Source organism: Hyposmocoma kahamanoa, unplaced genomic scaffold, assembly GCF_003589595.1.
Source record: "Hyposmocoma kahamanoa isolate Upper Pololo Valley unplaced genomic scaffold, ASM358959v1 80, whole genome shotgun sequence".
NCBI lineage: Eukaryota > Metazoa > Arthropoda > Insecta > Lepidoptera > Cosmopterigidae > Hyposmocoma > Hyposmocoma kahamanoa.
This window is the reverse complement of record NW_020654051.1, coordinates 7,804,998-7,817,422: the sequence shown is the minus strand read 5'-3', so window position 1 is coordinate 7,817,422 and position 12,425 is coordinate 7,804,998. Positions and strand designations below refer to the sequence as shown.

At 36.0% G+C, this 12,425-nt stretch overlaps 1 protein-coding gene across 4 annotated transcripts in view; it reads left to right on the top strand.

The window, feature by feature from the left end:
• Nucleotides 1-12,425, top strand: part of LOC113233908 (caskin-2) — a 411,484-nt gene that overhangs the window by 171,476 nt on the left and 227,583 nt on the right. The window contains exon 1 of one of the 4 annotated variants that reach the window (XM_026469137.1): nt 5,005-5,290. The exons of 1 other annotated variant lie outside the window; for it this stretch is intronic. Coding sequence is in view for 1 of the 3 variants with exons in the window: in XM_026469139.1 (XP_026324924.1) it covers nt 5,257-5,290 (34 nt within the window). In the remaining 2 variants the exon portion in view is untranslated. Of the gene's footprint in view, nt 1-5,004; nt 5,291-12,425 lie in introns of those variants that run through there. 2 more of the 4 variants (XM_026469138.1, XM_026469139.1) reach the window with 2 other exon arrangements.

The window sequence follows — 12,425 nt, the reverse complement described above, 5'->3', positions numbered from 1 at the left end:
ATTTCTATTATATATATATATATATATATATATATAAATAAAGTAGAGTTTGAGTTTAAACTTTCGCATTACGTTATGTTAACATTGCAAAGGGACGTAAAAGTGATGAATTCGATTTAATAAGTTTTTCACACCTATCTATTATTACGGGGACGTCTCGGTCCCCGATTGCAATGTTAGTAAAACTATGACATCTGATTTCTTTTTTATACATAATATATACATTACTAATGCAATTAGGGCGCCTTCAAATCAGACGCTATAGAAGCGCTGCAGTGTCACCAATGTGACGCTGCAGCCACGCCACTACTAATTTTCATGCAATATTTAGAAGCGCAGCTGCAGCGCCACTTTTGCAAACTAAATATTGTATTATATATACATTTTAATTCTTGACAAATTTGTCATAAATATTACCCCAACTGCTATCTGCAGTACAAGTTAACTGCAGTCCTTTCCAGTTTCTCTATATCAACGCCCAATACCACTTAGTGATTCTTTATTTTTGCATCTGCGAGAATTAAAAATGTTTTAACACCGTCTATAATCTCTCTTTCACAATGTTTAAAGCGAATTTTTAAACTCGAGAAACAACAGTTTTTTAACCTACTTTTAGCCTTCGACTGTTTTAACCTATTTTTTTAATGCCTGTAAATGCTTTACAGTAATCAGTGTAACAAATTACATTATAACACTTATAAAAGATTGCTATTTAGCAGTAAAGCCGTCTATTGTCCCATGATTTACATGTTTTGTGTGCCATAAAGACTATTTCTATTGTAACTTTTGTCGTGTCGTGACACTTGCGACGTGTCGTGTAGTTTAGTACCGTGTCGTGTCGTGTCATGCCGTTTCGTGCCGTGTCGTGTCATGTCTTGTCTCATCGTGTTGCATTATGTCATATGTGTCGTATTGTATGATTTTGTGCCAAGTCGTGTAGTGTCGCGTGTTTCGTGCCTAGTCATATCGTGTCGTGTGACTTCGTATGAAGTCGTGTCGTGTGGTGCGGTATCGCGTCGCAGCGCGTCGTATAGCCTTTTATCATTTCGTAGCCTATGCTTTCCTTTCTTGTCGTGTCGCATTGCAGTTCAGTATTTTGTAAATTTGTAATGTATTAGCTTAGTTAATAGATTAAGTAACAGTAATGACTATTACCTCACTTTATCATATCGTTATAATAATTAGCCTATTTAGAGTACGCGAACATCAGTGACCAGGACTAAGTAAAGAGCTACAAACTATTAGCACTTACTATCACTCTTCCAATTTACAAGTATAAACCACTCTCCTAAACTTATAGAGGCACAAAACTGTAATCTAACGAAGTCTAAGTAAAGGGAACAAAACGCAAGCAAATTCAAAGTACAAGAACAAGGAAGCCTTAAAACGTGTGGGCATCATGACAAGTAGGTTACGTAGGAGGATCGCCATTGGTTGCTCTCAGTCGATGAAATATGCTGTTCGGGCAACAATGCACGATCCTGACAATGGATTTGCTAAAAATCAACAAGTTCAGAGATGTATTGGATGAGCATCAACTGTAGAGGATTTAAATTGTGATACCGGTGAAGATAGTGTCTATAATATCAAAATCTTTAAACGAGATACAAATAGAAATTGTAAAATGTAAAAAAGAAATGTTGTTTTAAACTTACCATTTGCTTTTAGACAAATTTCAGCTTCAATCAAAACTGCACTTTAAATTCGTAGGCAAAACATAGGCATTCGTAGGCATACATACTCGTATCTTTTGGATGAAAGAATGTTTATTTTGGATGCAAGGTCTTGCATATCAAATACGCCTCAATAACATATTGTCGAAATTCAAAGTATATATTTATGAGGAAATGATAAATATAAAAAAAATATTACGAAAATTAATACATAATATATAAAGCGGTGATATATAGCAATGATAGGTCAGTTGGAGAATGATTGCATCTTAACCTGTTCATGGACCGCACTCCAAACTTCCACTATTTTTCTTTGTGCTGTATTCATTCAAAATAATAATTACGCTTTATCATCGGTGGTCGGAATTGAGGGAGTGAATCTACCTGATGTATGAACGTTTTCGTAATATGGACGTACCCGTTTCGTCATTAATGCGTATAAAATTCCTTTATTTTTACTGTTTGTTTTGTAAATAGTCCATGTTTTCAAATGTTGAAACACAAATACAATATAATTTTTTGAAACAATAATTTGTAGCAAATACTGAAAACGAAATAATAATTTGTCGGCAATGAACTCAAATTTCAATAACTAATGCGCATATACAAATATATTCAGTTCTAAGAAGTCCCGGGATCTGTAGAAGAGAATGTACACGTTATTTTTTAGTTTAGCTAAATTAAGTCCCTCAATGTTTTTATCATTGACGGCTGATCCCGACAAAATTCTTGTTTAAAACAAAGTAGTAGAATGGTTGTCGTTGTGTTATATTGAATTAGTATTAAAAACATAAGTGTTTTAGAGAAAATAAATATGGTTAAAACTTACTCTTCTTGTTAGAAAATTCGATGGCATTACATGTACTTGTATCACCGAATACAAATACGTCATTGTCCATCGTACAAAGCGTGTAATTCGTTGTAATTCGTTGAATTTTATCAGTTGTTAATATTTCTCTATGGACAAGCAGTAGGTGACAACGATACAGACAGCACTTTGAAAAGCACTAGAAAACCTGTACTTGGTTTTTTGAGATTCATAAAAATTCGAAACGGGGTACTCGGTTATCATTTCTGATATTTAATTTTACGGTTAGCGCCGTTATCGTCCATGAATGAGTTAGGTAATTGAGAAGTTGACGGCTCGAAACCCGTTGGCGGCTGTCTGCAATGACTGTAATTTCTATGTTTCGTACATTTGTAATTGTTTAGTAGCAATGTGTCTCGTTAACGATGGAGGATAACACCGTGATGAAACTCGCATATTGAATAAGGTACATAGCTCTTGAAGGAAATGTAAAGTTCCCTAACTGCATTAAGGCAGGTAGTGGAGTATAGTCCAAATAAAAACCCCTTTCTTAGAGGAGATTTAGCAGTAGGGATAGACTTATGATAATAAAAAAAAAATAATTCTACTGTTTTAAATACAATTGTCGTAAGGGAAATCCGAATATTTTTTTTATTGTGCCATCCTTTTCCATTTTTTCCCCTTTAACTTTCCATACATTTTGAATTTCGATATTTCAAGCATTTTAGTTTAAGATATCTACCTCATAGCTTTCAAATTAAAGAAGGTACAACGTTTTATTGATTTTGTTTTTATTGCTTTTTGCTCACCTGCACACCTTACGATGACAGAGTTCGAATATTACTTTTATTCCGTAGGTCATTAATCTGTTCTGTCAGATTACCCAAAAATGTTACATTACAGAATATCTATTGTTATGCTATTAGTCATAATTGTTAGCCAGAAATGAACAAAGTCAAGGTTCATTTCGTAAGACTAAAAGAGGTTGTTTCGAGAAAGGAATTTATTTACAAACTAGTTAAAACCAAATCAGGGGATAAGGACTGCAATGAGTCGGAATTTCTTGAAACATTTCATTCCTATTCGATACAAACTCTACAAAAGTTTTTATTATGTAATCATTGATCCTCCCGGCGATCCTAATTACGATTCGGACAAGTGTCCGAGTCCGACGAAGTCGTCGCGTCTTTTAAGCTTATAATCGCCAGACAAAGCACCGACGTTATATAAATAATGCTAAAATATGTTTATTTTAATCATCCCACATGTTACAGAAAACACTATTCACGAAATCAATTTAAAACACGCTCTGATTATCCCACGCAATATATTCTACTTAAAAGACAAAAACCAAAGGCCGGGATTTCAGTTGATTTAAATTATTATTAACACTACAAACCGAAGCTGAGATTCATGTGACCAGTCAAGCGACCTTGCCAGCCGACCTTCCCAGAAACCCTGGGAAAATAAAATAAAAATTAAGAAACCTGAATTTGATGAACGGGCCTCGCAACCCAAGTTAACCCGACTAGTTTAACATTTATCGCGGTCGTACCATCATCTTGCCAAGAACAGATTACACCCAATTCCCAAGAAAGAAGATCATGTTTTTAGTTGACGTGAAAATTATAGTACTGAAAGGATTCACTTATAAATTTAAATTAATTTTTTGTTTTTTAGAATACTAAATATCAAAGTGTGCGATTTTAATAGAAAGCCTTTGATTTGGTAGATGATCGCTTGAGGGTTATAATAACGGTGCCTGTTCAAAAGCGGATTTTTGTAGGAAAATAAAGGATTGTATTAAAATATAGGTTAGAGGCGTAAGTCGCGATAACTCTTCATTAAGTGGAATTAACACGTCAATCCGAGGCGAATAATCGGTGGCCAGGCGCTAAACCCCCATCGGATAAGGTAGCATAATGATGACCATTATCAGATTGGCACATTAATAATTCGTATTCATTATTCATTGACCGATGGTTTATTATCATATATTCCATATATCATGGTGATATATCGATTGCGTCTATATTAAACTTTAAGTACACGATGGGAAATCATCAATCACTGCTTTCTCTATCGATGTCTATTCGTCCAGATCGAATGTGGTTTTTGGAGTACTCGTTTAGCTTGTTATTATTTGGATGGTAGACAGTGTTATTTTGAGTATACCCGTATCGTTATCGATGCACTCACCGATGCTACGTCGAGTGCCACACGCCAGATAACGGTCTCACATCGCCGCGTAAATAAATTTTACAATCTCGCTTTATTGCATTATCGAGCGGGCATCGCAGGGCCGTCGTCGCCCACATGAGCGTGTCGGCGCGATAGTCAAATCACGACCTACTCAAATAAAATCCCAACGTAAAAACGAGAAGAAATTTCATACAAAGGTGGGTTTAATCTATCGCCGAGTCACGACAGTTCCATCGAACAGCGTCGCCGGATTTGTCGGGTGCAGTGTGAGGGGCGAAGGGGACAGGAGAGCTACTGCGCGTCACTCGGCAACGAAGCCTGCTGAGCCCGGTCGGTCGGACTACTCTACTCGCTCAGTTCGCCTTTCGGTCAGCGTGTTGACGCACGTGTCTTGTTGCTCATAATTTCTTTCGAGTGTTATAACTTGTGACAAAACTTAGTGCTGTTCAACCAAAGTGTATTGGATTAAAATCTGGATAATTGTTGCAGTGATCAGTAACGTTTGTTATTGAAGTGTGTTAATTGGAGTGATGAAACTTATTTCCTTATAAGTGATTCTGGAAGTTCGCGCCGATGGTCCTCTTGAATACTAACATGAAAATCAACGGTAAAGTTCTTAAAATCTTAATGTTTTGCATGAGATAAATGGATTGTTCACTGTTGGTATGCTGTTGTCTATGTTGATTGTCTGATGATCTTGGCTTGCACGACTCATGACACATGGAACACATCGGTTTATATTGGACACCTCACACGGGAGTCGGAGAGAAGACTGTTTATTTATTGAAATATTCAAATGAGCGCGATGATATTCCGTCCGGACCACCAAAACAGCCAAAACAATGGTAGACCTTGTGTTACGTCTCAGACGACATTGACTCTCCGAATGTAAATTAGAGTTAGTTTGAACAATTGGAATTGTGCGTTTAGAAGTCGATATGAATAAAAGCTTGTGTGCGTGACCCTGTTGCGCCTACGGGACCCGCCGCTGTGGGTGGACGGCATAGCTCTAACGCCTAGCGAACGACAGTGGGTGTTTGAATGGAGCCAGTTAATAATAATGGTGAGATTTAATCACTGCCATAGAGGTTACACAACAAAGCTACAAGCATGCCTCTTGTTTGATCTGGAAACGAAGCTCTTCAGAATAACAATTTTGTATCTGTCACTAACAATACCGTTTTTGAGTAGATAGAGACTTAAACTAATCTATTAATTTGAGAACAATAAGCATGATATTATTTTGTAGTTATGATTTATCGAAGCGGTTGAATCCTTAAAATCTCACATCCTGCAATGTTTGAACGCTACTTTCGCACATGTTACGGAACGTCCCCCTTAAATGTTGACTGACAAAAAACAGGCATCTACCCCCGCACATGTGTGCCAGAAAGCAGGCCACACTGTGACGACCCACATCTCACCAATGTAACATGAAACGTACCAAAACATTAAGCAATTAAAAGAACAAAGGGATCTAAATGGTAAACAAAATGAATAGAATAATAGACGCCTACGCTACGCTAAGAAATGAAAACCGAGGAAGAATTAAATTTAATTAAAGATTGAATTACCTAAGGTAACCCTGTTATTACGGAGCGCATCTGTTCTAAATGATAAATGCGCTTGTTGGGGAAATAAAAAAATACATAATTTTATAAAGAGAAACCTGCGCGGGCGGCACGTGGGCCGGCAGATGCGCTGCGCTTGCTTCCCGCCGCACTCTCAGAGTCGAACTAACCATCATTTATCTTCCCATATCGCCGCAGCACTTCTTGCGGCTGAAAGTTGAACTCTTTAAGGGTCTAGATACAATCTTTGTTAAAAGGTATAGTGGGTCAAGTTTCCTAACTTGGAAAGTGACGCTAAGCCGATAAGCATATTTGAGAAAAATATTGTCATTGTGCGTAAAAAGTATTCATTATATGTTTGGTATTGCAAAATTATCGCTCATAAATTAGTTTTAAGCTGATTTTCTTTCTCCACTAAATAGGTCTATAAGGTCTTAACTTTGAAAGAGGTCAAGTCCGGCTTCTAGGACCGAGTTTTTCCACCGATTATGATCGGCGATATCTTGTAGACGGTTCATACCATTTACGGCAAGCTGCGCCCGCACCGAGTTAGTATTGACAACTGTGGGATACTTGGTATCAGTGTGGGTCGCTGTCTCTCCGATAACTATCCACTCTCTAGGGTTTTTTATAATTTCTCTATCCTTATTTGAACTCCGGCAACTGGGAGTATGCATGGGGAAATATCTGACAATTTCATATATATATTTCGTACATATAATAGCAAGAATTGAATGTGAAACTTCAAATGCTTTCCAACGTAGCATTGAGTAGGTTAAGTAATTGAGAATGTATGAAAGTGATACATTTTGAGATACTCGTACAATATGCAATACATACAGTAAAACGTTTAATACCTACACGAATTTAACAATACTACAAACCCGTAATTTAAGTAGCACATGCAATATAATTTGTAAGTGATATAGGCGTAAGTTGGTGTGGCAGACACATTGTAGCTGCAAAGTTGTTAGTTGTAACAACAAGAGGCATGAAACTCGTAAAGTGGAGTTTTGAGCAATCGCTGAGTACGCCGCGTGAATATTAATACCAGTGAGTGCGTAGCGGAATTAATGCAGAATTCGTGCGAGAACTTATTGAGCTACAAGAATTTTTGTTATTAAACAGAGGAATGTTGGAATTGACGAAGCTCTTTAAGTGTGTAAGGAGCTTATCGTTTATTATAAAATTCAATATGTGGATGTCGAGAGAAAGAAGGAATACACGGTCGCTTTGATTACTGCGAGAAAGAACCCTTGTCAAAAGAAATTACACAAACATTTGACTAGGAATATGAAATATAATTGGAATAGTAATACAATCACGAATCCATCAAAACAGGCACGTTCCATACCACCTGCCTGCCAGCTGCCCAAATATACAAACAACTGCCGGTCAAAAATTACTCCCTCAGGACACCCTACAAGCTCACAATGTGCAGATGGTCGATTTAAAGAGCATAATCCACATGGAGCTTTTGGAATTAAATTGTAACCAAACTGAGTTAGTTATGGTGGAGGAATGCTTTCTTGACGAACATTATTTCGGATAATCTGTTTATATTGTTTTATGGACCACCAGTCAATATATGTTATTATAAACGTCTAAGTAATCAGATGTGACGCCGAGGAAAATGCAACTAAAATAATATCCTGAAATATAAATTCAACAGTTTCTGACTTGAGACGGGCCTTTAACACAACCATCTCCATTACAGCGCTACGAAATTTCATTCCGACTTAATTTCCTTTAGGAATCTTGACGAATTCATTTATTATGTCTAAATTAATTCCTTACAATGTACTCTACTCGGGACCTCTTAGCAGGAAGTGCGGAAGACGAGGCCGTTTCTAATATAATTAATCTTATCGTACCTTTAATCTCAAAGTTTCTCCTTGAATGATATGATTGAAATGGGCTTTAATTCCAAATTTGGCTGTAACTCGTATACTTATAACTTACTTCAATTAAGTAGCAACATCTTAACTGCCTCCGTGGCCGAACGGTTACCATGCCGGACAGCCAAGCAGAGGTCCCAGGTTCGATTCCCGGACGGGATAAATATTTGTATGGCCTACATTTGTTTCCCTCGTGACTTTGGTTGTGTGTTTGTGGTCTCGTGTAATTTGTGGTTGTCTATGTGTGTGTACATGGCACCCACGACACAGGGTTTCCCTAGTGCGGGGCTCTGTTGAGTGCGTGATTATTATATAAAAAAATTAAAGTTTAATCATAAAAGATTTTGCATTCCGTAAGTTAAAAAAATCTATGAATACTTTAACATACTTTCCGTGACATCTTTTATATATTCTTTATTCTACATACTTCAATACTGAAAATCCGATTTTTCTAACACTTTTTTCATTACTGTTGGAATTTTTTGGAAAAATAATCTATTGGTATTGACAATTTTTATTAAAAAACCAGATTTTCAGTAATTAACAACAACATGCTTGATCCCTAGACGCTTTTGATGTGTGTATTTGAATATTCCTTCAGCTTCATTTATGTTCCTACATCCTAACCTTTCCTCCGGTACGTCCACTAGCTTCTTTTTATCCGTTAATATGTATCTATTTGCCGTCATTTTTATAGCCGTATCAACATGTACCACACGACAAATAAACATAATATCCCAAGCAAACATACATCTACAGTAATAGACGTAATATTACGCCCCTAGCGTCTGGAAAGGAAATAGAACTGAAAATAAATCGCTCTTACCCCGAACTTATACCGAAATAGTCTACCATTTCTCGCCCACCATTACCATATCCTGTGAATCAATATGTTACTTAAGAATTTGTTTTCATGCTTCACCGATATTAGGTGTCATATCTTTAGTTGTTGCAGTTCACAACATAACTTCCAAAATTATTTAAATTAAAAATTGCTTCCTGCAGTACTTTTTATTTTTTTGGATTTTCGATGTTTTCTTGCTGTGCTCTTTCTTTAATTATCTTACAGTTACATGACTATATATTTCATACGTATTTTTATTGCGTGACCTGTGAGTATACAGGTCAGGTATCAATAGAGTTAACTTTGAAGACACATACATAAAACATATCTTTTTTGAAGATGGAGTAAATTGACAGACAGTAGAAAAACTAACCCGTAATGTTTAGAGCCGTCGTGGACTTAGCCTGAAATGGAACAGATATTTTACGAATTTTATCACAATCTTTTTTATTTACACTCTCATCAAACTCAAGAGAAAATTCAATAGCAACCACACTGTTATTAGGTTATGGATGACGTACGTCATCGTCCTTACTTACGTTCACGTATTTCTGTATAACACAATGGTAATTACATCGGAAGGTAATTTAGTCGGAATATTGCCATTATACGCTATGACTGGCATACAACGACATTGGGGGGGCTGACAACTTGTCGTTAATCATTCCTCGGGATTTTAGACTTGGAATTTAATTCCGATTAACAATAAAGCCAACTGTTATTTAACATTTTGGTTAAAAGATATTTGTAATAAAATTATTGTTACTTTTACATAGACAATGACGTCTTCAAAAGAAATAAGTAGGGATGTAACGATACATGTTTTTGCCGATACGATACCGATACCGATTTTAAACAAAAATAATCGGCGATACCGATACAGATACCGATATTGATGGCGTAGATAAGTGCTTCATGTTTGTTAAACAAATTTGACGGAAGTTATTAAGATGTTGAGTTATTAAGATATTGACATCATATATGTAGACATCACATATGTAGACATACAGGTATACATATACATACACACGTCTCCCTTCAAAGTTATTTATTTCATATGTATGAAACACCACATTATTATTAATTTAGGTCCTGAGAACTGAAGGAAAAATACTTAATTAATAAAAAATCAGTAATGAGAATGGAAAAAAAACATTTATATTATACAAGAGCGGCAACGTCGCACGCGTCGTACGTTTCGCGCGCTTTTTGAACTGGTTAATATCGGCTGTGTTGTATCGGCGTTGCCGATATATCGGCCTGCCGATTATATCGGCCGATATATCGGTATCGGTATCGTTGTCGTTACATCCCTAGAAATAAGTATTTGTCAATCGGAAGAACATATTAAAACGATCGATTACTTCCTGTTTGCGACGCGACACCTTCACGAAAAACAGTTGCGGTCCAATTTTTTACCAAGGAATTATATGGCAAATTGTGCGATGATATAGTGGTATAAACCTGTCATGTTAACACGAGTATGAAAAAGTAACTTTCTTTAAAAAAATACACTGTTATTTTTCACTGTCAAGATGTGCGGCCACCACTAAAGAATTTTCGAATTTTGATATTCAACCTCCGAACTGCACCAGATGCGCTGCAAATCATACATACATATATCTTTTTATGTTCTTTTTGGCTTTTCGCGGAAAGTGTTTGAGCCGAAAACTATATTTTAAATTTTTGTTTTTTTAAACTAAAACGAGAAGATGTTTTTAAAACGAACTAAAGAAACAAGAATCTACCAAAATAATTAGGCCACCCACATGGATTTTATTTGTAAGAAGTTAAAAATACTGTTGGGTAAATTCTATAACTTAAGTTTCAAAGTGCCAACCAGCACGGTAAAATGTTTGTACCTGTATGACATTGGTAGACACCAGCCTACACTATGCCCTTGATAGCTATGGACTTACATTTAAATCATACATTGACAGGCTAGAGAACATGCAAATTAAGTTTTTCAAACTTCTAGTAAACAAAAAACAAAAGTTAAATGTTATGGTGAATGCACTAAATTATTCAAAATCTGTAAAATTCTTACGGTTAATTTAAACATCCTACATATCTTCTGGCTGTCAATAACCATAGCGCAGAGGTGCGTGCCTCTTTGTTGTGTACGGTTGATAACAACTGTAATGGAAGGTCGATGACGTCTCGTAAATTTGTGATCCCAAAGGTGATCCCATGTGAAGACCTTAAAGAAATACGTTTCCTTAAGGTCCTATCTCCATTCCAAACATATTAAACAGCTTACCAGCGGTTATTAAACATGAAACCAAAAAATTTAAATAAAAAAAAAATAAAAAATCATTATTTCACAAATTTTTGTTGAATACTTAGTACTTAAACTATTTAAGTATTTTTAACCACATTGAGTGTCAGTTTGGAACTTTTTGCTAATTGAGACTCGTTAATCCTACAGTCAAACTGTGTAATATACTTTTGTAGGACTATGTTTAGTTAAGTATATTGCAGCGGCGAGGCGTCCATATAACTCGATTCCCATCGACTTGCCTAAAATTTGTACATTTATACTACATTTTGTGCATAATTTTACATGTAGAATAATTAATCAGTGAAATAAAGTGTACCAGTATCTTGTGTTGTGTTTATTTGTCGCCAAGGCGCCACTTGTTAAGGCAAGTGTTTTTTGTTTTGCTCCGGCTGTGCTATAGACATTTTCCACTCCGCGCCACTGGTATATTGTACCCCTTTTAAAATTCTAAAATAAATAATAATGATAAAAAACGTTCAGAAAACTGGTAAAAGTTAATAAATAAATACAACAGTAATTTTAAAGTAATTTTTTTTCTTCTTTGTAATAATGCGTGGAGCGCGTAACCAAAGACAAATTTCTATGACTTGTTTTTAATTACTAGAAACGGGGAAAAATGATTTGTCCTTCACAAATCCAAATAAACAATAATAATTTCTGGGACAACAAAATAAATGATGTCGGTTAATTAAAGTGGAACCTATTTGATGACTGGCGTGATTTAATTAATTGGGGATTCCGAGTGCCTAGTTTTGTGAATGGATTTTCATCGACGTTTTCAACGTACCAGATTAATTGGGCGACGCTCATACTTTGAAACTCGATTCGAAGTTAATTAATTAATTAATTGGATACCTATATAAAACATCTTTTAATAGCTTTTGATTTTTAATACAAATGTATCGTAATTGCATACTTACCTGTTGTTGCATATTTTTTTGTGGTGTTTTCTTTTCTGTAGGGCGTATCACGATGGGACGCGACTAGCGCGAAAGGGACTAAGCGCGAGATACTGCTATTCTCTCATAGAGATCTCGCGTTTCATGTCGCTCTCGCGCAAGTCGCGCTTGTTTGTGCTAGCCCTATTGTGGTTACCATAAGATAACTCATTGTACAGGGAATTCCACACTTTTAGACCAAACGATTGT